We start from the raw sequence: 27,098 nt of genomic DNA on the forward strand, positions 1-27,098 counted from the left end.
AGTTTTCACTCTCTGTTTCATTTTCCCTTGTCTTCTTTTTCTTCCCTGCCCCATTCTTTTCCTTTTCACCTCCCTCCTTTTCCTGGACTGTCCCTTTCCTGGTTCTCCATGTTCTTTTCATGTCCTCCCACTTTTCCTTTTCCTTCCTCTCCCCAGACTCCCTTCATCATCCATTCTGTTTCCTCTGTTTTCTCACTTTCCTCCTTTATTTTCCTTTTTTAACATCGATCCTTTCACCTTTGTCTTGCATGTCACAGCTTGGAGACTGAGTGTGTGTGTGTGTGTGTGTGTGTGTGTGTGTGTGTGTGTGTGTGTGAGAGAGAGAGAGCGAGAGATAAAAGGAGCAGGAGACCACAAGCCGACTGAAGCCGAAGAGCCAAGCAGTGAGTTTAGCAGCAGCAGGAATGCTTCTGTGAACAATCTGCAGGGCAGACGGGCCAAGAAGGAGAAATGAGAACTAAGAACTGATGATCATCTCTCACCTACTAAACTATTTCTGAACTTGAGACTAATCTAGCTCCAGAGATGAATAAAGAAGAAAAAGACCCAAGGAAGAACAAGACTTTGGAGACTTTTGGATATTTTAGGATTTTTTCCTGCTGATATCAAGAAGAAAATAGGATTAAAGAAAAAAGTGAAGAAGGTGTTTGATTGGAAGATCAGTCAGAAGATGTTGATGTCCGCTTTATCCACACAGATGCAAAGAAAAGCAGAATGAAAGGAAAAAATATGAAAACCACAATTAAGTAAAAAAACAAAATAGAAGAGAACAGACTTTTAGTCCACCTGTTAATGGATAATATGCTGTAGAGCAATATTTGTGTCTTAGTTTAAATAAAGTAAGAAGAAAAAGGCACAACTGAAGATATACAGAATACAGATTTTAATAAATCAAACTGAGTAGCAGGTTCTGATTTTGCATAAAGGAACAGAGAAGTTCAATAACATAAAGTGGTCAGAGGAAAGATGTGTGGATAGAAGAGAAGAAAGACTAACAGGTTTGGAAAACCAAGAAAAAGAGATTTACACACAAAAAACAGTAGAAAGGTAAACACTTGAAAAAACTGCAGGTGTGACAATGGTTTCTCTCAGAGCTTTCCTCCTCGTCCTCATTTTCCACACTACAGTTGTGGTCCCAGCAGCCAGTGTAACCCTGAGCAGGCTGGAGCGCTGGGTCCGGTCAGCCCTCCAGTCACTGCAGTGGAACCAGCTGGAGCGCTGCCGTCGCCTGTCCTCCCTCTCTGAGGCTGAATGCAGGCAGCACGCCCACCTGCCGCTGTCCTCGGTGGCTGTGTACGTGTCGGAGCCTTACAGTGTTGCAGGTAGCAGTACTCTCTTACTCTGTTATTCACTGTGTTCAGTGTACTTTCTCTGAGAACACAGGTCTGGTGGATGTACACATATTTATTCCAAAGATGTCTTTAAATATCCATGACCATCAGGAGAATGCGCTTTTAAACGATTTTTCAGAACATACCTAATTTTACTCACAAGTTAACAAAGATTTGACCAGATGTTTACAGAGGTAACTACGGTTACTAAGTTATTACATATTATTAGTATCATCATAAGTATGCATGAAATGCATTGTACCAGCTATAAAATACATTTTACTGTTTCACATCCCGGTAGGTCACTCTGACAAAGTTTTGGCCATCCTACCAGACTCCTCCGTCGGGATGTTGAGCTCCAAGCTACGGAGACGCTTCAGCGGCAGCCAGGTGCTGAATGGGATGCAGGGTCCCCACAGACACCAGCAGTCTCTCCCTCGCTCCATGGCCCATGATGCTGTGTTACTGCTAGATCCAAGCCCTGGGGAGAACTTTGGACACCCAGTAGTCCTCTTCTATGTGGATGTGAATGTGACAAAGAAAAGATGCTCCCACTTAGATGGCATTTACCTGGGTGAGTCTCAAGACACTGACAGTTATCCAGTCCATGAACTTTAAGAGTTTACAAAGTGCCAGTTTAAAAAAAATTTCACTGCTAGTTGATTTGATGACAATACTCATGTTATGGATAAATCATACAGTTTATAGAAAACATAGCCTAACCTCAGAAGTCAAGATTACCTGGATCTGTTTGCCAGCAGGAGGTAACTCCTCTGGATGCAAAAAGAAATCAAACTTTATAGAAGTTTTAGTTTTCAGGATTAATTTTGACTTTGGTACAGGTCAGCTGGGAGAAGTGATGGATGTAGGAAGTGTTGCTGCAGTCACAGAACAGGGAGGAGTAAAGGAGTTTCCCTGGATCACAAGAGTAAAATATAAGAAAATAAGATGTATGGGACAGATTTACTGGGTGAGACGAGTTACTGTAATGCTGCAGTTGTCAGATGATCTACTAACAATGTGCTCTAATTTATATACAAAGATGCAGCCAGTTCACTTCAGTAAAAACCAACACTCTGCCTAAATAATGTGAATTAGTGGCTCAAAAATCCTGAGGAGGGAGTATGAGGGACAAAGCTGCAGGCCTACTAAGCAAAATAATGCATGGATATATCAGTCAGGTTTCAAACATGTGTTTTCTTTTGGAAAAAGTTCATCAATTTAGATGAAAGAGAAGGGGCTGAGGGAGGAATAATATGCTTTTGATTTAAGGGAAAACTCTTCTGATAGAAATCGCTGTGCACTGTGCAAAGGGTTGTGAGGATTAGGACTCAGGTACAGCGAAAGATTTATCCAGTGGAGCACCTCATTATTAAAAACTCTCCCACCCCACAAACCAGAAATCTGTGTGCAGCTACTGACCTGTACGATGTGTGGACCACGAGCTGTCCCAGTTACTATGTTACTGTGCCACATGCATGTATGCATGCACTGCTTTTTAGTGTTGACTCATGGAAGTCCAATCTACCACACAAATCTATATGTATGGTACTGGTACCAGTCTATGTCTATGGTTTCTTGGTTCCAGATGTTGATTGTTTTACTATCTGGTGTTCTTGGTTCCCATTAGGTTTTGAATCTTGATTACAGTTTGTTTTCTCTGAGCTCTTGTTCCTCCTCTTACACTACATTGCCAAAAGTATTTGCTTGTTCACATGTAGATGAACTTGAGTAATATCACATTTGTAATCCACAGGATTTAATATGTTGTCAGCACACCTTCAACTCCTCTGGGAAAGCTTTACACAAGGCTTAGAAGTATTTTTGTTTTTGTGAGACACTGATGGTGGATAAGAGGACCAGGCTCACAGTTTTCTGGCAACCACCAAACCAATGCAATGGCAGTGATTGAAACACCTGAATTCAGTGATGGGGGGGTGAATACTGTTAGCAATATAGTGTATGTCAAGTCAATAATCAGTAAATTCAGTTTCATAGTTTGATGTGGTTTGACCCTTGTACCTTGTATTTAGTTTTACTTCCTTGTCTTGTTGCTTTGATTTGTTTCAGCTGTGTTTCCTCACGCCTCAGTTTTCCTCAGGTCTTTCTTGAGTCATGCCATGCTATCCATTTCCCCCCACCAAGGATTTTACAGTGTCTTTTAGTGAAACGAAACTAATGCTGATGTAATGCAAAAAAATCTACAAATCTCACATTTTTCACAGGCCTTAAAAGAACAAATCAATCAATGATTGAGAAACTCCAGCAAAAAAGGCTTCTTTGATCATATGGTTCACCTGTACCATGCAGCCTAGCATGCAGGCTGCAACTAAGAAAAAGCTGGGAAAAAGCTCCATCACTTGGCTGTCCATCTTGAGAAGTGTGTGAAATTCTTTTTTTTTTATGCCACTTCTGCAGGTACAGGTTGCAGGTAAGTTTAATACGTGGCCTTGTCATTCACAAGGAGACAGACCAATGTGAGTATTCTGGTGAAGTTAAGAATTAATTTCCATCCATCTAAAAAGCTCCACTTTCAGTGGCAAACAACAGCTTTATGGAACAGAAGGTCAAAAGGCAGAGTAGGAGAGTTTTTTTTAAAGTGCGTTATTCCTGCACTGCTGCTCCAAAGGGACAGCAAATAAAAGCTTTCTGTGATGTATGTGTTCCTGCATCTCTGATGAAAGCAGAGTATGATAAAGTGCAGGTTTATGACCTCCCACTGTGAGAGGGGTTAAGGCCAAATGTTGAGCTATTCATGCATGCACACACAGCACTATGCCCCCTGCTGGGTCCCATAGGTAGATTTAGATGAGCATTTTCTTTAGAGAGAAACTTTCTTTTGACCTAATTTAACCAAATCAGGGCAGAAAGAAGGAGAAAAGAGAGAAATAACAAAAAGAAAAGAAAATGGTAAAAGTAGGAGACAAAAAAACCTCAAGAAGTAGAGAGGATAAACAGATGTGGAAGAAAAGCCATATACAATTCACTTTTCACTAGTTCCATAAAGATCTCTAAACCAATAGGGTCCAAGGTAGTTCATTTATCTCCCAGTTAGTGGTTTGTGGTGCATTAAAGATTAAGGGCTGTATTAAACATTCGTAGAACCCTACTCTACTTATAAAGCTGAGAAAAGGAGGCCAGGCTAACAAACTTTATAATTTATTTTTACTTTCACAGTGCTCACAATTTCCATTTCATTCATCTCCCACTACAGGAAACTGACCCTAAACCTCTTTCTCCTGCTGTCTTCTGCCTTTGTGTCTTCAGGTGATGAATGTTTGACGCTAGCTTTAAAGGGTCGCTGTGAGAACCAGCTGAAGCATCGTCACACCGGGGCGGAAAGGGTGATTGGTAATGGTCACATGACAGTTGGGATGCTACACAGTGGCACCATTACCACCAGCGGTGGTAACCGTTTTTTAGAGCGTGCCATTGGAGGGCTCTGTGAGGTCCACTTCCTCCCACTGGTGGTTGGAGTCAGAGACAGTAACCGAACACAAAGACTCAGATGTGTTGGTAGGTACAGCAGGTCCGAAAACCACCCTACACTAACCAGTTAGAGGGCATACTGTTCCCTTTTGTTTTACAAACAACTAATTAACAGCACTGTATTTTTAGTATTTGGAGTATTCAGAGTATATGTAATGACTCTGTGCTAAACTGAAATACATAATAACCACAGAAAGCCCAACAACTGACATAAATACACAAGCGTCTTAAATGGGAGTCTATTGTGCTTTGCACACTTCTGCAGCCAATTAGATGACCGCCTTCATTTAAACAAAACATTGAAAAAAAATATGGTTAAACGACTACAGCTACTTCTTCTTCTGGCTGTCCTCTTTATGAGTTACCACACAGAGGATCATCTGCTTCCATCCCACCCTATCCTTAGCATCCTCCAGCTCTCTGCATATTCTCCTTCGCCATATCATTGAACCTCGTGAGGTGGTTAGGCAGGAGCACATAGTGGGTATCCTAAAAATGGTGGTTTTACTTACCCCAGAAAAATAGACAAAATGAATCAACAATATACATACTAAACAAGGCCAAAGGAACAGAACTAAACTCAAGCCAAAATAGCAATTTAACATAACTCCAGACTAATTGCTCAACAAAATAAAACTGACCTAACACACAAGAAACACAAAGGACTTAAATACTGGCTGATCAGACCAGGTTGATACACAAATACCAACAAATTTAACATCAACAAAAGCCCCCAAAAGCAGCATTTAGTTTAATACTTATTTCAAATTAATAATACTCAGCAGAAGGCTAAGCAAATAAGCAACTTATAAGTAAAAGCAATTATGCAACATTTAAGATAATTATTCTTCCTCGTGATAGAACTTGTTAGGGTTCAATGTTGAGAGAAGAATCCATAAAAACCACAGATCCAGGCGTGTGCAATTTAGACGGCATTTTAATGAACACATGTGTGAGTTCAACAACCCAATCAGTGTTGAACTGTCTTTCTCATATTCAGACAACTGTTTTATGGGGTTAAGAATTGTACAGCCCCCTTTTCTGTTACTAGGCAGATTTACGTCACACCAAAACCACAATGACTTTTAACATAGAACATCATCTTCGTGTCGACGGCTGATGCTTCCTGTTAGCCCGCCTTCGCTGTCGCTTATCTCCTGGAACATCAAGTGCACTTCCTGTAGAAAATGTCACTCATACAGGCACAACTTCTTAAATCAAAGATAAATGCATACTAACTCTTTATTATGGCTTGCACTCGCTCTGCTTTCGGTTTTCGCTTCTGCAAAAGCACACCGTTTCCTGTCAGCCTGCAATCAGCTTCTCCCCACTGAAGACTATGTGTAAGAATATAAAACATTCAAAAACCTTTAAATTATAGATTCAACTGATTATAACTGAACCTGTAATAAAGACTAATATAATACCAATATATTTTGAACATCTGAGTGCATCTGAATGCAACATCACATGAAATGGTAATGATGATTATAAAATAACAGCAAATAATAGCAGTAAATATTTCTATTCCTGACACTTCCCTTTTGACCTCTGGATGACATCCAGAGGTCACCAAAACAACGAAAAAGCATAACCTTGAACTAATAATTCACGGAGTAGATCCTAGTCTAAGACTAGATCCACCTTAACTGTAATGGATAAAAACCTTCTCCCTACTATGCTCTAACTTACTCTGTTTCCTCAATTGTTCTCTTCATTCAAAAGCATAAACCTAATTATGTTTTGACTTTCTGACTTTGTTCCTATATAATCTTAAACATCACTCATCTCAATCTACAGCCTTTTAACAGTCTTACAGCACTGCTGTCATATGTTTCCTGTTGTTCACTCTATTCAACATCCTGTACTGTCACAGCTCTGGCCTAAAATTACCTTTCACAAGAAAAATCCTAAACACTTATTCTACTCAAGGATCAAAGAAAAACAACCATTTTAATCACTAAGTGTAAGCACCTAGTTAATTGCGCCTAGATAAACTTCATCATAGCTAAAAACTGAACTCTCACTGTATTTTGAACTCCCATTTCCTGGGTGATAACCTGTTTGAATATATCATTTTATTTCATTTTGCTGCTTTTAATGTAATGACTCCTTCTAACTTAAACTTTATCAGACTTAACCAACATATATAAGCTTTCTCCCTTTGCTTCTGTTTTCTGTATTTCTGTATTCTGTAACTGCTTTTTATATAAGAGGACTAAGTTAGAACTGCATGTGTTATCTCCATATTTTACATGTCACACAGTTTAGTTACAAAACGAAACTCCTATTCAGTTAAATGCTAAATGGTTTCAGGCCTTTTGCCTGGAATCAATACTGTCAGGTCTTAATGAACTCTATATGTCTGTAGCGTGTGCAATCCTTCAATAACTCAGGTCATTCTCACAGTAGATTGGCTAATCATAACGTTAACCAAAAGTTTATGACCCTCAAGAGGCGACTCTCTGAGCCACAACTCCGTCAAAGGCACAAAAAATGCAATGTGTATGAAAAATCATTTCTACATATATAATCTCCAATATTATTCATTCGAGTCCATACCACTCTTAACATCCTCATAAAAGCTCTCCTCTACCCTAAAATAAATCTATTTACTATCTGTTTCTAAAGCCCACATTATAACAACATTCTAGCATTATGTCACTGTTACAACTTATCCTAAAAATCAAAAAGAAATCCCACATTTTCTACTCATCAAATCTTCACTATTTTCCCCAAAGCCTATCCTTTATTCCCACAGTTTCCCCTTTAAGTTTGGTGTACAACTTCTTATTCACACCAGCAATTTATCTTCTAAACAGAATTCGGTTCATTTTACTCCTTTCTTTAGAATTAACAATCTCTGCCTCAGTTTTACCATATCTAAATTATCAAACAACCCCAATCATTATAAAATCCTAGTAAAACCCCTTTCAAATTAAACAAATTAAATCTTAAATCTTAAATCCTCTCTTTTTGACACATCTCATGTGGCAAAAACTCAAAATCTCCACCCAAGCTTAGGAAATTACAAGGAAAAAGGTTAGTCATTTCATTTCTCAGAACAGCTCAGCAATTCTCCTCTCCGGTGTTTTGCTTCAGCCCTGAAAACCTGTGTTTAAGGAACAAAATCAATTTTATCATCATGTCAAATCTTCTCTAAATCGTTGCTCCATGCAAAGTCTGGATCCTTGGGACTTCCTGGAAACAAAACCTGTACTTTACATTTCATACTCTCCCTCTATGATCCAGTCTGTGTCATGACAAAAACAAACTTAAACAAAACTGTTATTAATCATGTGTTACCTCCGTTAATGGTAACTTAAGTTACACCAAACAATGTTTCCCTTTTAGCATTTAGCATTCTATAATGTAATAACATGGTCTAACCCAAATCAACAAAGCAGAAATTCACCCAAAGGAACATCAGCATCCCCAGATTTAAGTCTTCCACTTCTCCTGTTTGTCAACCTTTTATTTATTTCCCCCCTTGGTCCAACCACTCACATTCACTCCCATGCATTCACACATGATATTTTTGCTGCTCTGCAGCCTTCCGCGCACGTCATCAGATGCTCCACATCAGCAAAATGAGCTCAATCATTTGTTGTTTTATTTCCTTTTCCTTTTCAGGAAAATAGTTCTCTATACTTTTGACTGGAATGAATCGATACAATCCTTCTTTAGACAGAGACTGGCGCCAATTGTGATCTGAAAAGCCCACCTGATCTTCGTACTTAGTAATTTTGTCAGCGCCCGTCAGTTCACTCTCCTCCAGGCCTGCTTAGAACAAAAATGAAAAAGAGAGCTGATTATTAGCTCATCAAAGTACCAAACAAAATCACCTGACAGGTTTTTCCTGAGTGCACTACTACAAAAATTTTTTTTTTTTTTTTTTTTTTTTTTTTTTTTGGGGCCCCTCTCAGACATATCCATGTCTTAATTAAACACCCTCTCTGGAAATAGAAACAACAGCCTCAAAAATCTAAAACAATCTTAAACTTCACCCATTCAACACACTAAAAACCTCGCCAAAAGCTACACCGTTTCGTACACAACAATAACCCCGGTTAAGCACATTACCATACTCAGATTCAGCCTAACACCTTACAACAATGTGTCAACACTAATTTATAGACCTCCTAATCAAATTTACACCTCTGGACAATCTACCCCTCCTTTAAGGCCTCAATCACACACACACAGCAAGCTCCTCTGTCCACATTCACACGAGCTCTCAAACTTTTGCATACTCAGCCATATCTCAACAATTTAACTTGGCAAAAGAGATACATGTTTAAACTTTATCACATTATTGAATTATTTTCATTTTCTTTCTATACTAATCACTTACTTTGATAAATCAGTGCAAGAGCACTCCTAAGTAATTACTCCTCTTTTGTTTTGTTTTTCCATAACTCACTCCTTGTCATACAGCTTCGTTTGAGTTATTCCACAACTCTATTTTATCCAAGTGTGTTTTAAGTGTATTTTCTTCAACATTCACACCATTTTAACCCTCATGAAATTACCACCAGGCTGATTTAATTACGTATGTTTGTGTTCTTAGCCAGGTTTTAAATCATTATCTGTTCATTAATCTTCATGAGCTTATCTCTGTAAGGTTAGTGCATTTTCTGTTTGTATGTGTGATTCTTATAAATGTTTCTTTATGATCTTTGTGATCTTGTAAATGTTTCTTTTGCAGTGTTTCAAACTCCTTTAGACAGGGTGTGTTTTCTCTCTCTGGCTCATCACTGGTCATTATTAATGACATTTCCCCTGTCTGTGCCCAGTGGCCTTACCTGTTAAATCCGTCTCCTCCAGTGACTCCAAGGTCACTCCGGGACTTAGGTTCGAGCAATCGTGACTGCGCCTTGCCTTAGGTTGTCCCAGGGTTTCGGGTGGGATCTTACCCGTCATGGGCTGTCCAGCCTTCCATGCCCGCCTACTACAGGAGCCAACTGGGCAAGGGTGTTATCAGACCTAGGGGACACACTGGTTCTGGAAATTAAAGGAGTGTAAACTGCTTTCTTTATTAAACTTTCAACAATAATTTCACATGTAACAGTTTGTGTATGTGCATTTTCAATTCATTAATGTAATTGTTAGTTCATGTATTTATTTCTCTCAGTCTGTCTCTTTTCTAAAACCTGTAATTAATATAATTTTATTACTTTATTACTTTTTCTTAAAACATGCATCCGCTTCATCCTCTTAGAATTTAACTCTGTCTATTTCTCTGGGTGCTCCCCTGACATCATCAGTCACACACACCTTCCTCTCACACACACTTTTAAATAGAGCTCTTCCAAACATCAGGACAACTAACACTTCTCCACGGACAGGACCATTCTTTAGGTCAGTTTTATAGCATCAGTCACCCAATAATCTCTTAACTGGGCTTCCCAAGTACATATACTTATGTATTTTCAATCGGAAAAAATACACTCAACCTGTCATAACATCTCTCATGGATTTCTTGAATTAAAAGCACTTTCAAACTTTAAAACATCCTACTTTTCCTCACACAAGAAATATATTTCACACTCCTTTATTCCATACACACCTTTAAAAGTTCTAACCTCTTTAGTCATTCAGTAATCGTCTCACACACTGCCTTTTCTCTCTCAAACTGCCATTTTCCACTCACTCAGACAAATCATGCAGTCACTCAAATCAAATACTGACAGCATTCACACAGTTAAAATCACACAAAATACGCTTTCATACGAGTATCTTGGACATGCCTTCCATGATCAGAAAGAGCAAGTCAAAAGAAAAGAAAAAGAAAACTGAAACCTCTCATCGTCTCACACCCGCTTCTCCCCACACACACATAACTGAAAAATAAAACACACCAACATTTATGGCTCACGAAATATACATCTATCAAAATTCAGTCATTTACTATACATCCACACTAATATATTCAAACTGTATTCATACTCTCATAATAAGCAAAACCAACCTCTTATATACAGGCATTTAGCAAAGCGCTCAGTCCTCTCGAAAACTGAAACCACCCTCTCTGCGGCGTCTCCGCTGCTCATTTGCATTTACACACACCATCAGTGCACATCCGGCTGTGCATTACTGACACAGAGATTGATCCTACTCATAGATCTCATATTTTATATTACAGGCGTCTTATTAATTACAACTGCACAGATTTTTTTTTAGGCCTTGTCGCTCCTACAAATTTCGAAAATTTTCCATAACCGACTCGAACGGGCAAACCTTCAGGTTTTTACGACCAATTTAACAGACCAGACTCGAACTGCTCTGTCCAGATTTCTAGCCCTAACTTACTTTACCGGTAGCCAAAAGCGCAAGAATAGGGGACTTGAACCCCTAGCTTATCTCAGGATGCCCTGTACCCCACGGTCAAGCCAAACCGAGCTAACCCTACTCGCCGGTGGGTCAACAATGCGGCGTCCGCATCGAGGAGGGATCGCATAACGTCCGGGCTATGCGCTTCTTAACAGACGCCGCTGTCGTCCTAGACAAATTTAGAATAATTTGAAACAACAATCTACACCCAACACAGGATTAAGATTGAGGACCACCCTCAACAGTTTTAGAGATTCCCCAGTCCTCTTCGGATGTTGCCCGAAACTATCCCTAGTCATCGCTAGGTGAAGGATAGATTTCTCTATCCAGCAGGGAGCGTCACCTCCGAGAAAGTTCTTAAGGGTTGCATAACCAATGGGACTTGAACCCACACAATGACCAAATTCCCTATCATTCTAAAGTTCACCCAGTCCAACTGCTTTAATTCTCTTTTCATTCCTTTATTCTCATTACTCAGTACTGTCACTTATACTTCCTTATCATTATCATTACTTCAACCTTCAACTTTTCACCAAAATCAAAGCAGACATCTACCAGTAGTTTCAGTGAGTAGACTTTCAATTTACACAGCCCAATTTGACACACTTTGGTTCATAAGATCAACAGGTGGTGCCTACCTTTTTGTTATATGCCGGCTTGTCACTCACTTTGACCACTGACCAATGCCTGGCGCCTGGCGCCTCGGACCTTTCTCCGTCCTGTCTCACTTCCCCCTCGGACGAAGCCCCCAAATGTTAAGGTTCAAAATATAGGGAAGGAAACACAGGAGGAATGCAAGTAATCACACTGGTCCAAAGGGTAAAGACGATGATTTTAATGAAATGACAGCGTGGGAGAATGAGCGGACTCTGTAAGCAGACAGCCCCACAATCTCATCCTCCTAACATCAAAATACAGTTTTATATGCATCAGAGTATATTTAGTGACGCCCCCTCATTGCGTCATCACATACATCAGCTTCAAAACCACAAATGTTCTATTTGACAGCTTAAGGCACAATTAAAAAGTACACTGGCTTCCATCTTCTCCCGGTGGTTTCCGTAAGCCAGCTCAGCTCTCGCATCGTGCATCTACTGCTTCATCAGTCAACTTTCACCTACACCCCAACAGTGTGTGTGTATGTCTCTCTTGGCGTGCACAGAGTGTGCATCTGCTCTCTGCACCTTAGTTGACCTCACGTGAGGCAACCAGGCTAAGGCCATCCTGTGTTGTGATGATCTTAACTTCTATGTAAAATGTATAAACTCATTATACAAACCCAGACTCTGGTTTTGGTTTCACTTTTGCAAAAGCACACGCCGTTTCCTGTCAGCCTGCAACTCAGTTTTCTCACCCACGGAAGACTATATGTAAGAATATAAAACATTCGAAAACCTTTAAATTATAGATTCAACTGATTATAACTGAACCTGTAATAAAGACTAATATAATACCAATATATTTTGAACATCTGAGTGCATCTGAATGCAACATCACATGAAATGGTAATGATGATTATAAAATAACAGCAAATAATAGCAGTAAAATATTTCTATTCCTGACACTTCCCTTTTGACCTCTGGATGACATCCAGAGGTCACCAAAACAACGAAAACATAACCGAAACTAATAATTCACGGAGTAGATCCTAGTCTAAGACTAGATCCACCTTAACTGTAATGGATAAAACCTTCTCCCTACTATGCTCTAACTTACTCTGTTTCCTCAATTGTTCTCTTCATTCAAAAGCATAAACCTAATTATGTTTTGACTTTCTGACTTTTGTTCCTATATAATCTTAAACATCACTCATCTCAATCTACAGCCTTTTAACAGTCTTACAGCACTGCTGTCATATGTTTCCTGTTGTTCACTCTATTCAACATCCTGTACTGTCACAGCTCTGGCCTAAAATTACCTTTCACAAGAAAAATCCTAAACACTTATTCTACTCAAGGATCAAAGAAAACAACCATTTTAATCACTAAGTGTAAGCACCTAGTTAATTGCTCCTAGATAAACTTCATCATAGCTAAAAACTGAACTCTCACTGTATTTTGAACTCCCATTTCCTGGGTGATAACCTGTTTGAATATATCATTTTATTTCATTTTGCTGCTTTTAATGTAATGACTCCTTCTAACTTAAACTTTATCAGACTTAACCAACATATATAAGCTTTCTCCCTTTGCTTCTGTTTTCTGTATTTCTGTATTCTGTAACTGCTTTTTATATAAGAGGACTAAGTTAGAACTGCATGTGTTATCTCCATATTTTACATGTCACACAGTTTAGTTACAAAGCGAAACTCCTATTCAGTTAAATGCTAAATGGATTTCAGGCCTTTTGCCTGGAATCAATACTGTCAGGTCTTAATGAACTCTATATGTCTGTAAGCGTGTGCAATCCTTCAATAACTCAGGTCATTCTCACAGTAGATTGGCTAATCATAACGTTAACCAAAAGTTTATGACCCTCAAGAGGCGACTCTCTGAGCCACAACTCCGTCAAAGGCACAAAAATGCAATGTGTATGAAAAATCATTTCTACATATATAATCTCCAATATTATTCATTCGAGTCCATACCACTCTTAACATCCTCATAAAAGCTCTCCTCTACCCTAAAAATAAATCTATTTACTATCTGTTTCTAAAGCCCACATTATAACAACATTCTAGCATTATGTCACTGTTACAACTTATCCTAAAATCAAAAAGAAATCCCACATTTTCTACTCATAAAATGTTCACTATTTTTCCCAAAGCATATCCTTTATTCCCACAGTTTCCCTCTAAATTTGGTGTACAACTTCTTATTAACACCAGCGATTTATCTTCTAAACAGAATTCAGTTCATTTTACTCCTTTCTTTAGAATTAACAATCTCTGCCTCAGTTTTACCATATCTAAATTATCAAACAACCCCAATCATTATAAAATCCTAGTAAAACCCCTTTCAAATTAAACAAATTAAATCTTAAATCTTAAATCTTAAACCCCTCTCTCACTTACTATCACCCAATCAGCACTTCCTGCATATAACAGTGCTGCATTCCAGAGCATATCTTTGACGCCAGCAGCCCCGAGCAGCGACACGAACCCCTGTCAGCACCGGTAAAACAGAGAAACGCAAAAGAAGAATTTAATAAAGATAAATGTATCAAAGCTAACTAAATGTGCACTACAAATAGAACTCATTTATTTCAACAAAATCGAATAAACATAAATAAAGTGTCGAAAAAAGAACTGTGTGTCACAATATTTGTGTATGTGAAATTAAGTTTACTCCTGTTGAATAAAAGTGTTGGTGTACGGGGTTACGAGCTACAGAGTTGTGTAGCTGCAGGTGCGGCTTTGACACACACACACACACTTCAAGGATGCTAGGATAGCGAGAGAGATAGTTGGAGGCTGTGCGGTCTTCTCCAGGGATGTGCTGATCTTTGAACTGGAATGGCTGCATGGCTAGAACCAGTGAATAATTTTCCCATTCCCAGTCCTTCAGCCTGTTCAGCCACTGCAATGCTTTATGGTCAGTCTGCAAAATGAACTCCCTCCCCAGCAAGTAGTACTTTAAGGAGTCTAGTGCCACACTTGATGGTGGCATAGTGCTCTTCTTCATAGGTATGGCTCTAGCTCTGGCTGGGACACACTTTGCTGGATTGATTGTGAGGGCATCAGGCTGCAAGCGGTCCAGGAAAAATTCATTTGTTCCACGTGTGCCTCCAAGGTGCCGCTGTAAATGAGAATTTACATTGCAAGTCAGACATTGTGGTTGTGTTGGTCACTCTGGCACAAACAGCACACCCAAGCTGAGTCCACAAGTGTTCAGTGGGGTTTAGGTGGGCACTGCAGTTAAGGCATTCCATCGTCTTTTCTCCAAAGTTCTGGAGGTAATACCTGATCAACCCCGCTCTGGGGGAGTGCATTGTCATCTTGGAGGAAAGAGTTTGGTCCCAGACTCTGGAGACACAGGATCACCACTGGCTGCAGAATCTCTCAGCATTGAGCTTTCCTCCAGTGATGACAACCCTTGTTTTCCCATTGAGGGAGATGCTGCCTTATACTAATACTTCACACAACCTCCACCAAAAACTGTTCCCCTATCAGTTCAGCAAACAGCATTATGTTCTCCACGTCTTCTCCACACTTTGATACTGCGATGTCTTAGGCAGAATCTTGACTCGTTGCTGAACGTAACATTTCTCCACATGTTCTGGTTCTATTGCACAGGATGTCGACATGTAGTCATGGCAGCCCTGTGAGAGCAGAGTTCTGGACGGTGTGGCTAGAGAGCTGTCTGCCATATCATCCTGAAATCTTGACTGCAAATCTGTAAAAGGATCCCTATGGCCTTTGGTTCCGAAGTGCTAGTGGCGTGAGGAAATGGTCTTGTTGTGGTGTATTCTTCTTGGGACACCCTCTTCATGGCCCATCTTTGACATCCCCAATTATTAACTTAGAATTGGCCAATTTGGAGATGGTACTATGACTCGTGCCAAATAATGGTGCAACTTGGTTTTACAGAACACCAGCTTGAATTTGCCCTATCATATGGGCCCTATCCAGGTCATTAACAATTTTGTGCTAAGTTTATATGAAAATCCAAATAACTAGGATTTATAGTAAATCTGAAAAAAAACCATATGCTAATAATCACTGTATTTTTGAAGATGTTTGTACAAAGTTTCATTCACATGCCAAATGTGCAATTAAGTGCACATTTTGCAATTAAGTATTTTTGAATTGTTGGTGAGTGTAGAAGGATACCAAGACTAATTTGACACGTCTAGAGATATATCAGTCCGAAGTCTTTGCTTTCATTAAAGTAGTCTTTTAAGACAATCACCTGTGTTTGATGCATGCTCAATCATCCAGGTAAGGAAATCCCTGAAGGTTTATTCTGTTCTTCTGAATGTAGTGTTTTCAGTCTAAGAAACATCTCTGATGGTGTTCGCTCGCTCTGCGGTATAGTATCACTTCCTGTTCCTGCTCAAACACAGTGGTGTTTCTGAGTAGCTTTTCTGCTTAGCAATTTAATTTAAATCTTTTGATACATCCCTTTTTCATAGTATAATCTTAACGTGCTTCATCTGAATCACCCTTTCTGTGTGCTCACTGCCTAATTTATAGCCAAAGTATTCACTCACTGTCTCTGTACTGTTTCGCTAGCTTAGCTTAGCTCGTGAGTCGACTCGTTAGCACCATGGCTACTTCACCTGTCCCTCCTGCACTTTCCTGCTCATTGTGTCAGATGTTTAGTTACTCCTCGGCCTCCTTTAGCAGTAATGATACCTGTAACAAATGTAGCATATTTGCAGCTCTGGAGGCCAGGATTACTGAATTGGAGACTCGGCCGCACCCTTCATTCACCCGTAGCTAGCCAGGCCCCTGTAGCTGGTGCAGCCGAAGATAGCGTGGGCCCGCTAGCTGTTCCCGGCAGACCCCAAGCAGCTGGGGAAAGAGGCGGCTGGGTGACGGTGAGGAGGAAGCATAGTCTTAAACTGAAGCCCCAGGTACACCACCAACCTGTTCATGTGTCTAACCGTTTTTCCCCACTCGGCGACACACCCGCCGGGGGTCAAACTCTGGTAATTGGCGATTCTGTTCTCAGACATGTGAAGCTAGAGACACCGGCAACCATAGTCAATTGCCTTCCAGGGGCCAGAGCAGGCGACATTGAAGGAAATTTAAAACTGCTGGCTAAGGGTAAACGTAAATACAGTAAGATCATAATTCACGTCGGCAGTAATGACACCCGGTTACGCCAATCGGAGGTCACTAAAATCAATATTGAATCGGTGTGTAACTTTGCCAAAACAATGTCGGACTCTGTAGTTTTCTCTGGTCCCTCCCCAATCAGACCAGGAGTGACATGTTTAACCGCATGTTCTCCTTAAATTGCTGGCTGTCTGAGTGGTGTCCCAGAAACGATGTGGGCTTCATAGATAATTGGCAAACCTTCTGGAGGAAACCTGGTCTTGTTAGGGAGGCGGCATCCATCCCACTTTGGATGGAGCAGCTCTCATTCTAGAAATATGGACCAATTTATTAAACTCCCCAAAATATGACTATCCAGAGTTGGGACCAGGAAGCAGAGTTGCAGTCTTACACGCCTCTCTGCAGCTTCTCTCCTCCTGCTACCCCCCCAAAAACCCATCTCCATTGAGACTGTGTCAGCTCCCAAAATGACAAAAAACAAACCAAAAACCAGCAACAAACAACTTAAACATAGAAAATCACAAAGAAAGAACAATACAGAATCCACATCTGAACCAAAGAGTAAAACAATGAAATGTGGATTATTAAATATTAGTCTCTCTCTCCTCCAAGTCTCTGTTAGTACATGACTTAATAATTGATCAACAAATCGATTTACTCTGCCTTACAGAAACCTGGTTGCAGCAGGATGATTATGTTAGTTTAAATGAATCAACACCCCGAGTCATTCTAACTACCAGAAACCTCGAAGCACAGGCCGAGGGGGTGTGGCAGCAATTTTTCACACCAGCCTATTAATTAACGAAAGACCAAGACAGACTTTTAATTCATTTGAAAGCCTGATGCTTAGCCTCGTCCACCCCAGCTGTAAAACTCAGAAACCAGTCTTACTTGTTATCATCTATCGTCCACCTGGGCCTTACACAGAGTTTCTCTCTGATTTCTCAGACTTTTATCTGATTTAGTGCTCAGCTCAGATAAAATAATTATTGTGGGTGATTTTAACATCCATGTAGATGCTAAAATGACAGCCTCAACATCGCATTTAATCTGTTATTAGACTCAATTGGCTTCTCTCAAAATGTAAAAGAACCCACCCACCACTTTAATCACACTCTAGATCTTGTTTTAACATATGGCATAGAAACTGAACATTTAACAGTGTTTCCTGAAAACCCTCTGCTGTCTGATCATTTCCTGATAACATTTACAATAATTGATTACACAGCAATGGAGAGTAGACTTTATCAAAGTAGATGTCTTTCTGAAAGTGCTGTAACTAAGTTTAAGAATATAATCCACCCACTGTTATCATCTTCAATGCCCTGTACCAACATAGAGCAGAGCAGCTATCTGAGCGCTACTCCAACAGAGGTTGATTATCTTGTTAATAATTTTACCTTCTCACTACGTACGACTCTGGATACTGTAGCTCCTGTGAAAACTAAGGCCTTAAATCCAAAGTCCCTGACTCCGTGGTATAATTCTCAAACACGTAGCCTAAAGCAGATAACCCGTAAGCTGGAGAGGAAATGGCGTGTCACAAATTTAGAGGATCATCATTTAGCCTGGAGAAATAGTTTGCTGCTTTATAAGAAAGCCCTCCATAAAGCCAGAACATCTTACTATTCGTCACTGATTGATGAAAATAAGAACAACCCCAGGTTTCTCTTCAGCACTGTAGCCAGGCTGACAAAAGTCAGAAACTCTACTGAGCCAACAATCCCTTTAACGTTAACTAGTAATGACTTCATGAACTTCTTCACAAATAAAATTTTTATCATTAGAGAAAAATTACCAATAATCATCCCACAGATGTAATATAGTCTACAGCTACTTTTAGTACCATCAATGTCAAGTTAGACTCTTTTTCTCCAATTGATCTTTCTGAGTTAACTTCAATAATTAATTCCTCCAAACCATCAACGTGTCTTTTAGACCCCATTCCTACAAAACTGCTCAAAGAAGTCCTGCCATTAATTAATTCTTCGATCTTAAGTATGATCAACCTATCTCTAATAATCGGCTATGTACCACAGGCCTTCAAGCTGGCTGTAGTTAAACCTTTACTCAAAAAGCCATCTCTAGACCCAGCTGTCTTAGCTAATTACAGGCCAATCTCCAACCTTCCTTTTATATCAAAAATCCTTGAAAGAGTAGTTGTCAAACAGCTAACAGATCATCTGCAGAGGAATGGCTTATTTGAAGAGTTTCAGTCAGGTTTCAGAGCTCATCACAGCACAGAAACAGCTTTAGTGAAGGTTACAAATGATCTTCTTATGGCCTCTGACAGTGGACTCATCTCTGTGCTTGTCCTGCTAGACCTTAGTGCTGCGTTTGATACTGTTGATCATAATATCCTATTAGAGCGATTAGAACATGCTGTAGGTATTACAGGTACTGCGCTGCAGTGGTTTGTATCATATCTATCTAATAGACTCCAATTTGTTCAAGTAAATGGAGAGTCCTCTTCACACACTAAGGTCAATTATGGTGTTCCACAGGGTTCAGTGCTAGGACCAGTTCTATTTACATTATACATGCTTCCCTAGGCAGCATCATTAGAAGACATAGCATAAATTTTCACTGCTATGCAGATGACACGCAGCTCTATCTGTCCATGAAGCCAGGTAACACACACCAATTAGTTAAACTGCAGGAATGTCTTAAAGACATAAAGACCTGGATGGCCGCTAACTTTCTGCTTCTTAATTCAGATAAAACTGAGGTTATTGTACTCGGCCCTGAAAATCTTAGAAATATGGTATCTAACCAGATTCTTACTCTGGATGGCATTACCTTGGCCTCCAGTAACACTGTGAGGAACCTTGGGTCATTTTGACCAGGACATGTCCTTTAACGCACATATTAAACAAATATGTAAGACTGCTTTCTTCCATTTGCGCAACATCTCTAAAATTAGAAATATCCTGTCTCAGAGTGATGCTGAAAAACTAGTTCATGCCTTTATTACTTCCAGGCTGGACTACTGTAATTCTTTATTATCAGGATGTCCTAAAACTCCCTGAAAAGTCTTCAGCTAATCCAAAATGCTGCAGCAAGAGTACTGACAGGGACTAGGAAGAGAGACATATTTTCTCCTGTTTTGGCTTCCTTCATTGGCTTCCTGTTAAATCCAGAATTGAATTCAAAATCCTGCTCCTCACATACAAGGTCTTAAATAATCAGGCCCCATCTTATCTTAATGACCTTGTGGTACCATATCACCCTATTAGAGCACTTCGCTCTCACACTGCAGGCCTACTTGTTGTTCCTAGAGTATTTAAAAGTAGAATGGGAGGCAGAGCCTTCAGTTTTCAGGCCCCTCTTCTGTGGAACCAGCTTCCAGTTTGGATTCAGGAGACAGACACTATCTCTACTTTCAAGATTAGGCTTAAAACTTTCCTTTTGCTAAAGCATATAGTTAGGGCTGGACCAGGTGACCCTGAATCCTCCTTAGTTATGCTGCAATAGAGCGTAGGCTGCGAGGATTCCCATGATGCATTGAGTTTTTCCTTTCCAGCCACTCACTATGTGTTAATAGACCTCTCTGAATCGAATCATATCTGTTATTAATTTCTGTCTCTCTTCCACAGCATGTCTTTCATCCTGTTTTCCTTCTTCACCCCAACCGGTCGCAGCAGATGGCCGCCCTCCCTGAGCCTGGTTCTGCGGAGGTTTCTTCCTGTTAAAGGGAGTTTTCCTTCCCACTGTCGCCAAAGTGCTTGCTCATAGGGGGTCATATGATATGATTGTTGGGGTTTTCTCTGTATTTATTATTGTGCGATCTATTGTACAATATAAAGCGCCTTGAGGCGACTTTTGTTGTGATTTGGCGCTATATAAATAAAATTGAATTGAATTGAATTGAATTGAATCGAGGAGGGGGCCTAAGGGTGCATCTTTTACCGTCTTACAATGTTTTAACTGCAGCCATTCCTTAACTCTCTGTGATCACGGCCATTGATCAATGCTTGTGACAATTTGCATATTATTGATCATTAAACTGACCAGACGGCCCATTGTTAGTCAGTGGTGCTACCTTTGGTCATTTTGTAAGTGTGCTGTTTATCAGGTTGTAGAAACCTGCAGTCAGCTGAGACTGAAGAAGTCACTTGGGTGAGTGACGTTTCTCCCACTGAAAACGCAATAACGTCCTTCTGGGACAAGGACCTTTTCTGTGTCTTTTCTGTGATACTTTCCTTTTCCCTGGACAGACCACACAGACTTTGCAGCATGTCCTCAGCTGCTGCCCATGAGCTCTCCTAGTTTGCCCATCTCAAGCTGTGAGCTGAATAAAAACACGAGACGCTGCCATCAGCAGCCACTGGGCACTCACCTCTCCTGTCGCCTCTACCAGACCTGTGACCATGCTGTCCTCATTTCAGGTATGCCATTTTTATATCTATGTAAAGGTCTCATGAAATAAACCTTGACTGCAAATCTTAGTAGTATGCAAGTAAATTAGTATTAGTATATCACTAAAGTTACATCCCAATTACATCAACAAGGTCCTGGGTTCAAATCCCGTCTGTGGCTTTTCTATGTGGACTTTGCATATTCTCTCCGGGTACTTAAGGTTCCTTCCACAGTCCAAAGACATGCATGGGGTTAGGCATTTCTAAACTGACCACAGGTGTGAATTATGTCTCTGTGTTAGCCCTGCATATTGGACAGCTGTCCAGGGTGTAACTGTTTGACAGGTAGGATAGGTTTAACCTGTCCTGTGACCTTGGACACATGGTTAGTAAATGGACTGCTTGTTATACAGCCCTTTTCTACTTGAGCATTCAAAGCACTTTATACAGCATGTCACATTCACCCATTCACACACATTCATACAAGCAGTTGTTTCTACCTAACATTTAGAGACAACAATAGCATTGTGAGTAGCTTTCTGTTATCGCTTAGTGTTTGCTGGTCTTGTTTATTTCCTTACCTTATACAAATTCCTCAGTAACATTCAGGGTCACTGGGACTCAATGTCCCAGCCTCCTCTGGAATGGTAAATTTGAGTAGAAAAGCCACAGTTCTAATCTATCTGAACACTAAAAGCGCTTTACACAACTTCCCTCATTCACCCATTCTTGCAAGCACTTATTTTTTTCTCTTTCTAAGTGCTTTCTATCTAACATTCACACACATTCATACTCCAATGGATGCATCGGAGTGCAACTTGGGGAAAATATCTTTCCCAAGGATATTTGACATGCAGACTGGAGCAGACGGGGATCGAAGGTTGGTGGTTTGATCCCCGTCATTTCTGTTGCTGGCAACATGATAGAGCAGATTATTGGGTAAACCAGGTCTGTCCATCATCATCTCCTGCCACCTGGGGACAGAAGCTTCTTCAGTTCTAAGGTCAAATGACGGAGAGTCCCAGATTTAAGCCCTAAAGGAGTTCTATGGGTAGTTGACTCATAAGGTGGCAGATGTGTAAGCTAGTGTCAGTGTTTTTAGTTGAGCTGTAAACAAACATATTTGGGCACTTTCACAATTGGTTGCTGCAGATGGTTCCTCCCACTTTTTTGTGGGAGAAGTCTCTTCTTGGTAAACGGGAGTTCATTCTCACTGCTGCCAAGTGTTGGTAGATGACACTGTGATCACTGGGATTCTCTCTCTATTATTGTGGGCTTTTTACAATTCACAATATGAAACTCTTTCCAATAAAATGCAAACTGTTTCTTATTGCTAACCATTCCAGTCAGTAAAGTTTAGTAGTAAATAAATAAGTTAGTATGGTTACATGTCAGCTCTATATAGTCATATAGTTGTTTAGCTTACCTACTTATGTGGTGGAGAATAATTTACCTTTGGTCAAAAATGCAGCTCCCCATAATGTTAATCATTATGTTTTAGTATTAATGATTGGTCTATGGTTAGAGTCTTTAAGAATTGAATGCAAGTCAGAGTACAGTGATGGAAACATGTGTGTGTGTGTGTGTGTGTGTGTGTGTAGGTGGCTGGCAGCAACAAATGATGTTCCAGCATCATGTTCAGAATCTTCAGCGGTTCTACAAAATGCTGCAGAACAACGGCTTCCATAAGGATCACATTAAGATCTTCTTTGGCAGCAGTGGACAGCTTCCTGGTAGGAACACTGGTGGAGTTTTTACTCTTTACTTTGAAAATGTCCACTACATTTACTTGATACTTTATTTGCCAAGTATAGAAACAAATTAAAAATAGCTGCTTATTTACTGGCTGCAGAACTGTTTTAATATGTTGCTCTGATACATTCTGAATAATCACACTAATTTTTATTATTTAACGTATATTTCATGCCAAAGCTTAATTTGTTACCTTAATATTTACTAATTCTGTTTAATTACAAACACTCCCACCTTTTAATTTTTATAAAGTTGAACTATTTTGGAGATTAAAAATATACTTTCACTGTAGCTTATTCTGTTCTTTCAACATCATGTCTGTTGAGTTTTGTTAACAACAATCTTGCTAAAATTCAGTAAAGTAGTACACCAAAGGTACTTAGAGTATGATGATAAAAGAGCCGAGTATTATAGGACTGTTTGTTAAAATGTGTGTCTGTACCTGACTTGTCTCTCCGGTCTCCTCCCTTTGCAGAGGATGTAGAGGGTGCATACTCTGCAACAGAGAAATCGGTGATCCGTAACCACGTGTCGTACGTCTGCAGGAAGCAGCACTGTGCCGACATGTTGGTTCTGTACCTGAACTCACCCACGTGCAATGATGGCACCATGCTGTTGTGGGATGCCAACCTTAATGGCATTGTAAGAGGGTACACCACACACACACACACACACACACACACACACACACACAAAGAAAACTACACTAGAATAAATTAAGTAAACATAAAGATAAAACTTGGTATTGACAATGGATCAAACATGAAAAAAACATTAAACAAATGTACGAGGCTGTGAACCACAGATTATATTATATATTATAAAAATTCACTGTGACGTCACAGGTTTGAAGTCTTTTGCTGTCTACAACGACTGCACTAGAGTGGCAGTTATCAGGTAATGCTAGCTAGCTTAGCTAGTACGCTACATCCAAGCATATGGGTATAATGTACCAACACACAAATCAGCTAATTAGTGCAACAACAGCACCAGCAGAATCCAGGGATCAATTCAATTCAATTCAATTTATATAGCACCAAAGCACAGCAAGTCACCTCAAGGCGCTTAATATTTTAAGGTAAAAGGTAGTGAGGAACACTCAGTGCATCATGGGAAGCCCCGAGCACCTTGTTTATTTATCCTGTAAAGCTAGACAACATGGGAGTTTGTAGCGATTTACTCACTTTTAGAGCCAAACTCAAGTGTCAACAGAGAAACTACACTGGATGGACTGGAGAAAGTTAAACCTATGGTGCAAGAGGCCAGCCAAAAAGTGAACATGGTACACCAAACAGTAGATGCTGATGTGGTCCTTTCTTCTTTCCTACTGTTGGCACTTGACTGCTTTTCTTTCCTGATTGTTTCGCATGTGTTTCCTTGTAATCCATCTGTCCCTGTGTGCCTTCACACACTTCCATTTCTGATTCTCTCTACCTGCCTTTCTTTTTCCAGGCAGATCTAAAAGAACGCTACTCAGTCAACGAGCTGTTGGCCGACCTGGCCGGCTGCAGGGCAACTCGTGTCCTGCTGTTTGTGGATCAGAGCTACAGCGGTGTCCTATCCAAGAGGCTGCAAGGCTCTCAGAAACACCTCAATGTGGTTCTAATCCAGAACCAGGCCAGGCAGACTTATGCCCACCTGAACCACAGGTTGAGTCCAGGCTGGGAGGACAGCAGCTGGTCCTTAATCAGTCCTGCCACCTGCTTGCTGGACCACCTGGGAAAGGTGACTTTTTAGAGTGAATTTTTGTTTCAGTGTTTACTCCCCTGAATACTTTTCTAATCTCCTCTCATGATGTGTCAGGATGTTGGGATGTTTCGCCTTCTGGAGCCATGGGCGGGTCTTTTAAACGTGACCTTGGCTGGTGCCCCGTGCAATGCCACACCACCTCTAACAGATAGCGAGATGCGGCGAGAGTACCAGGGCTGCCAGAATCTGCCGACTGCGCTTTGGCACCAGAAACACAGACGGGCGAAATAAGCAGAGCATGGAGACGTGCTGGGAGACTTTGAGAGAGGATGAATCATGGACACACACACACACACACACACATAGAAATTTGCAATGCAAAACTACAATTTTGTTGCTGCGCGTGAGTGTGTGTGTATTAACCAATGTACACGGTGGACACTGCTGTGTGTGTGTGTGCCGTTTATGTCCTAACTCTGAACTTGGACTGTAACCATGAAGATGACAGCTCATCCCAACGGGATTGTCCTGAACTCGGTGTTACCAGCGTGTGTGCTTGTTTGTATGTGTGTGTGTGTTTGTGAGTTCAGCAAGAGGACAGGGGCTCTCAGAGACCAGCGCTAGCTGATGCTCCGGCCATTGTTGGAGTGTGGGACAGTGTGTACGCCGTATCTCCTGGGCACTTAAATGTTTTAGATCCAATCATCCCTCTCTATTTTTGTCTGTCCTTTATTTATTCTCATTTGCCTTCTGTTTGCATTTTCCACTTGTCCTGGACTTCTTTCTGCTTGTATATCGATCGCTCTTAGTCTCTTTCCTTCCTCTGCAACACTTTTCTTCTTTTTGCTTTCACTCTATAAGGAGCATTCTCATGTAAAGTCAGCAAACCTGTTAACCTGTTTTGACCAGATTTGTATATCACTGTATTCGCTTCTATACATGCAGGGTTTGTGTTTCGGTGACCAGTGATAATATACATATATATAATTATATATAATTAGATTATTGGGGATGCTGAATGGCGAGTCTTTCTGCGGTCAAGGAAAGGCATTCAGCGCCCATTTAATTGTCTGTAAGTCAGCAGCAACTGCAGCATGGAGCTACAGCAGATATGTTTAATGTTAGTGTTTATAAAAACAGCTAATTATGTCTTTATTGAAACAAAACGACTTTGATCATTTAGATTTTTTGCTTCACAGAGGACACAATTCTGCTGATTATTCAGAGAAGAAGAAGACATATTCCTTTGATGCCGCTCATTTCCAAATGATAACTACACATTAGGAGTGTAAAACCGAGCCGACTGTCAAGGTGTTGCTGCTCACTTCAGGCAAAATTCCTAATGATTATTTTACATCTTAAAATGTATCTGTTTTCACAGTAGATGTCAGTATTGTCTCTACGATATCATGAACATGTGTCAGGAAATAAAAAACGACCTCATGAAAAGTCCTGGGCTACAGCATCACAGGACTCCATCCATCCATCCATTCATCCATTTTCTTCAGTCCCCCTTTGAAGCTGGTAGTCCAGAGAGCTCTCCAAATTTTACAGTGATAGCAGGTGATAGTGGGTCTGACTGTGAAACTGCATGCTCATTGGCTAACGATAAAAAACAGATGTTATATTTTTTTTTTCTTCAGAATGACCCACAAAAGTGACTGAGCCCATGAACTCAGCAGCAGAGCATTTACAGAGATCAGGTCAGAAACTGTTTCCTCGTAGACTTTTATAGAATCAAAGGATTTTTATTTTTTTGCAGCCACAGCGATCAACATCTCAACATCTGGGTTTTTAGGCATTACATTTCATTTTTCAGACCCTATTAATCTTTTTTACTGTCTATGGCCTAAATGTCTCCCTAATGGCTGAAAAAAAAGATGTATTCATTACTTCCACCTTTACTACAAAACCAAGATGGCAACTCTTAAATGTACACCCTTCATTCACCGATTAACAGTCAGAGTACATCTTTAAGGTTCTTCTCGTACACTTTGTGTTTGTCTGTTTGAACGCAGTCATGCACTCATACTAGATAGGAATGCACCATTCCACGTTTCTTCCCAGTTCCGATACATTGCTAGTGTCTTGTCTTTAGGTGTTTGCTGTGTTAAATTAATAAACTGTATTCCTTACTCTGAGTGACTGGGAATCATTCTTTTTTGTGTAAGGCAGCATTAGCCTGGCATGAAAAATAAGTCTTTCATAAGTCTGGAAATTAAAATGTAGGAACAAATAACATTAACTGGTATTTATTAGAAATAAAATGAAAACTCTTCTTTAATTTGGGTCCTACTTTTTCCTCTCCCTGCTCTCATTGTGGATACACCTCCTCAGACACATCGTGCAGGTACAGCCAAAACTTCTTCTTTTTTAAGGAAAAATCAGGCGACACGCTGACAGTCAAGAAATAGAGATCTGTTC

The 27,098-nt window shown here is 40.2% G+C and overlaps 1 protein-coding gene across 1 annotated transcript; it reads left to right on the forward strand.

The window, feature by feature from the left end:
* The first annotated feature begins 1,078 nt into the window (after window positions 1–1,078).
* si:ch211-67e16.11 lies at window positions 1,079–26,745 on the forward strand. Its single transcript, XM_039599817.1, has 8 exons — window positions 1,079–1,322; window positions 1,633–1,905; window positions 4,599–4,847; window positions 21,093–21,263; window positions 22,835–22,966; window positions 23,461–23,627; window positions 24,438–24,710; window positions 24,789–26,745. The coding sequence occupies exons 1-8, from the start codon at window positions 1,079–1,081 to the stop codon at window positions 24,963–24,965; spliced, it is 1,686 nt and encodes a 561-aa protein (XP_039455751.1). The 3' UTR covers window positions 24,966–26,745.
* The last annotated feature ends 353 nt before the right edge of the window (window positions 26,746–27,098 follow it).

This window comes from Oreochromis aureus, linkage group 16, assembly GCF_013358895.1.
Source record: "Oreochromis aureus strain Israel breed Guangdong linkage group 16, ZZ_aureus, whole genome shotgun sequence".
NCBI classification, from domain to species: domain Eukaryota; kingdom Metazoa; phylum Chordata; class Actinopteri; order Cichliformes; family Cichlidae; genus Oreochromis; species Oreochromis aureus.

What these genes read in the sequence shown, in the direction of transcription:
- si:ch211-67e16.11 (XM_039599817.1), top strand. Translation starts at nt 1,079, where the DNA reads ATGGTTTCTCTCAGAGCTTTCCTCCTCGTCCTCATTTTCCACACTACA. An exon ending in GGAGCCTTACAGTGTTGCAG is followed by an intron (nt 1,323 to 1,632) that starts GTAGCAGTACTC and finishes ACATCCCGGTAG; the next exon opens with GTCACTCTGACAAAGTTTTG. An exon ending in ACAAAGACTCAGATGTGTTG is followed by an intron (nt 4,848 to 21,092) that starts GTAGGTACAGCA and finishes TTCCCTGGACAG; the next exon opens with ACCACACAGACTTTGCAGCA.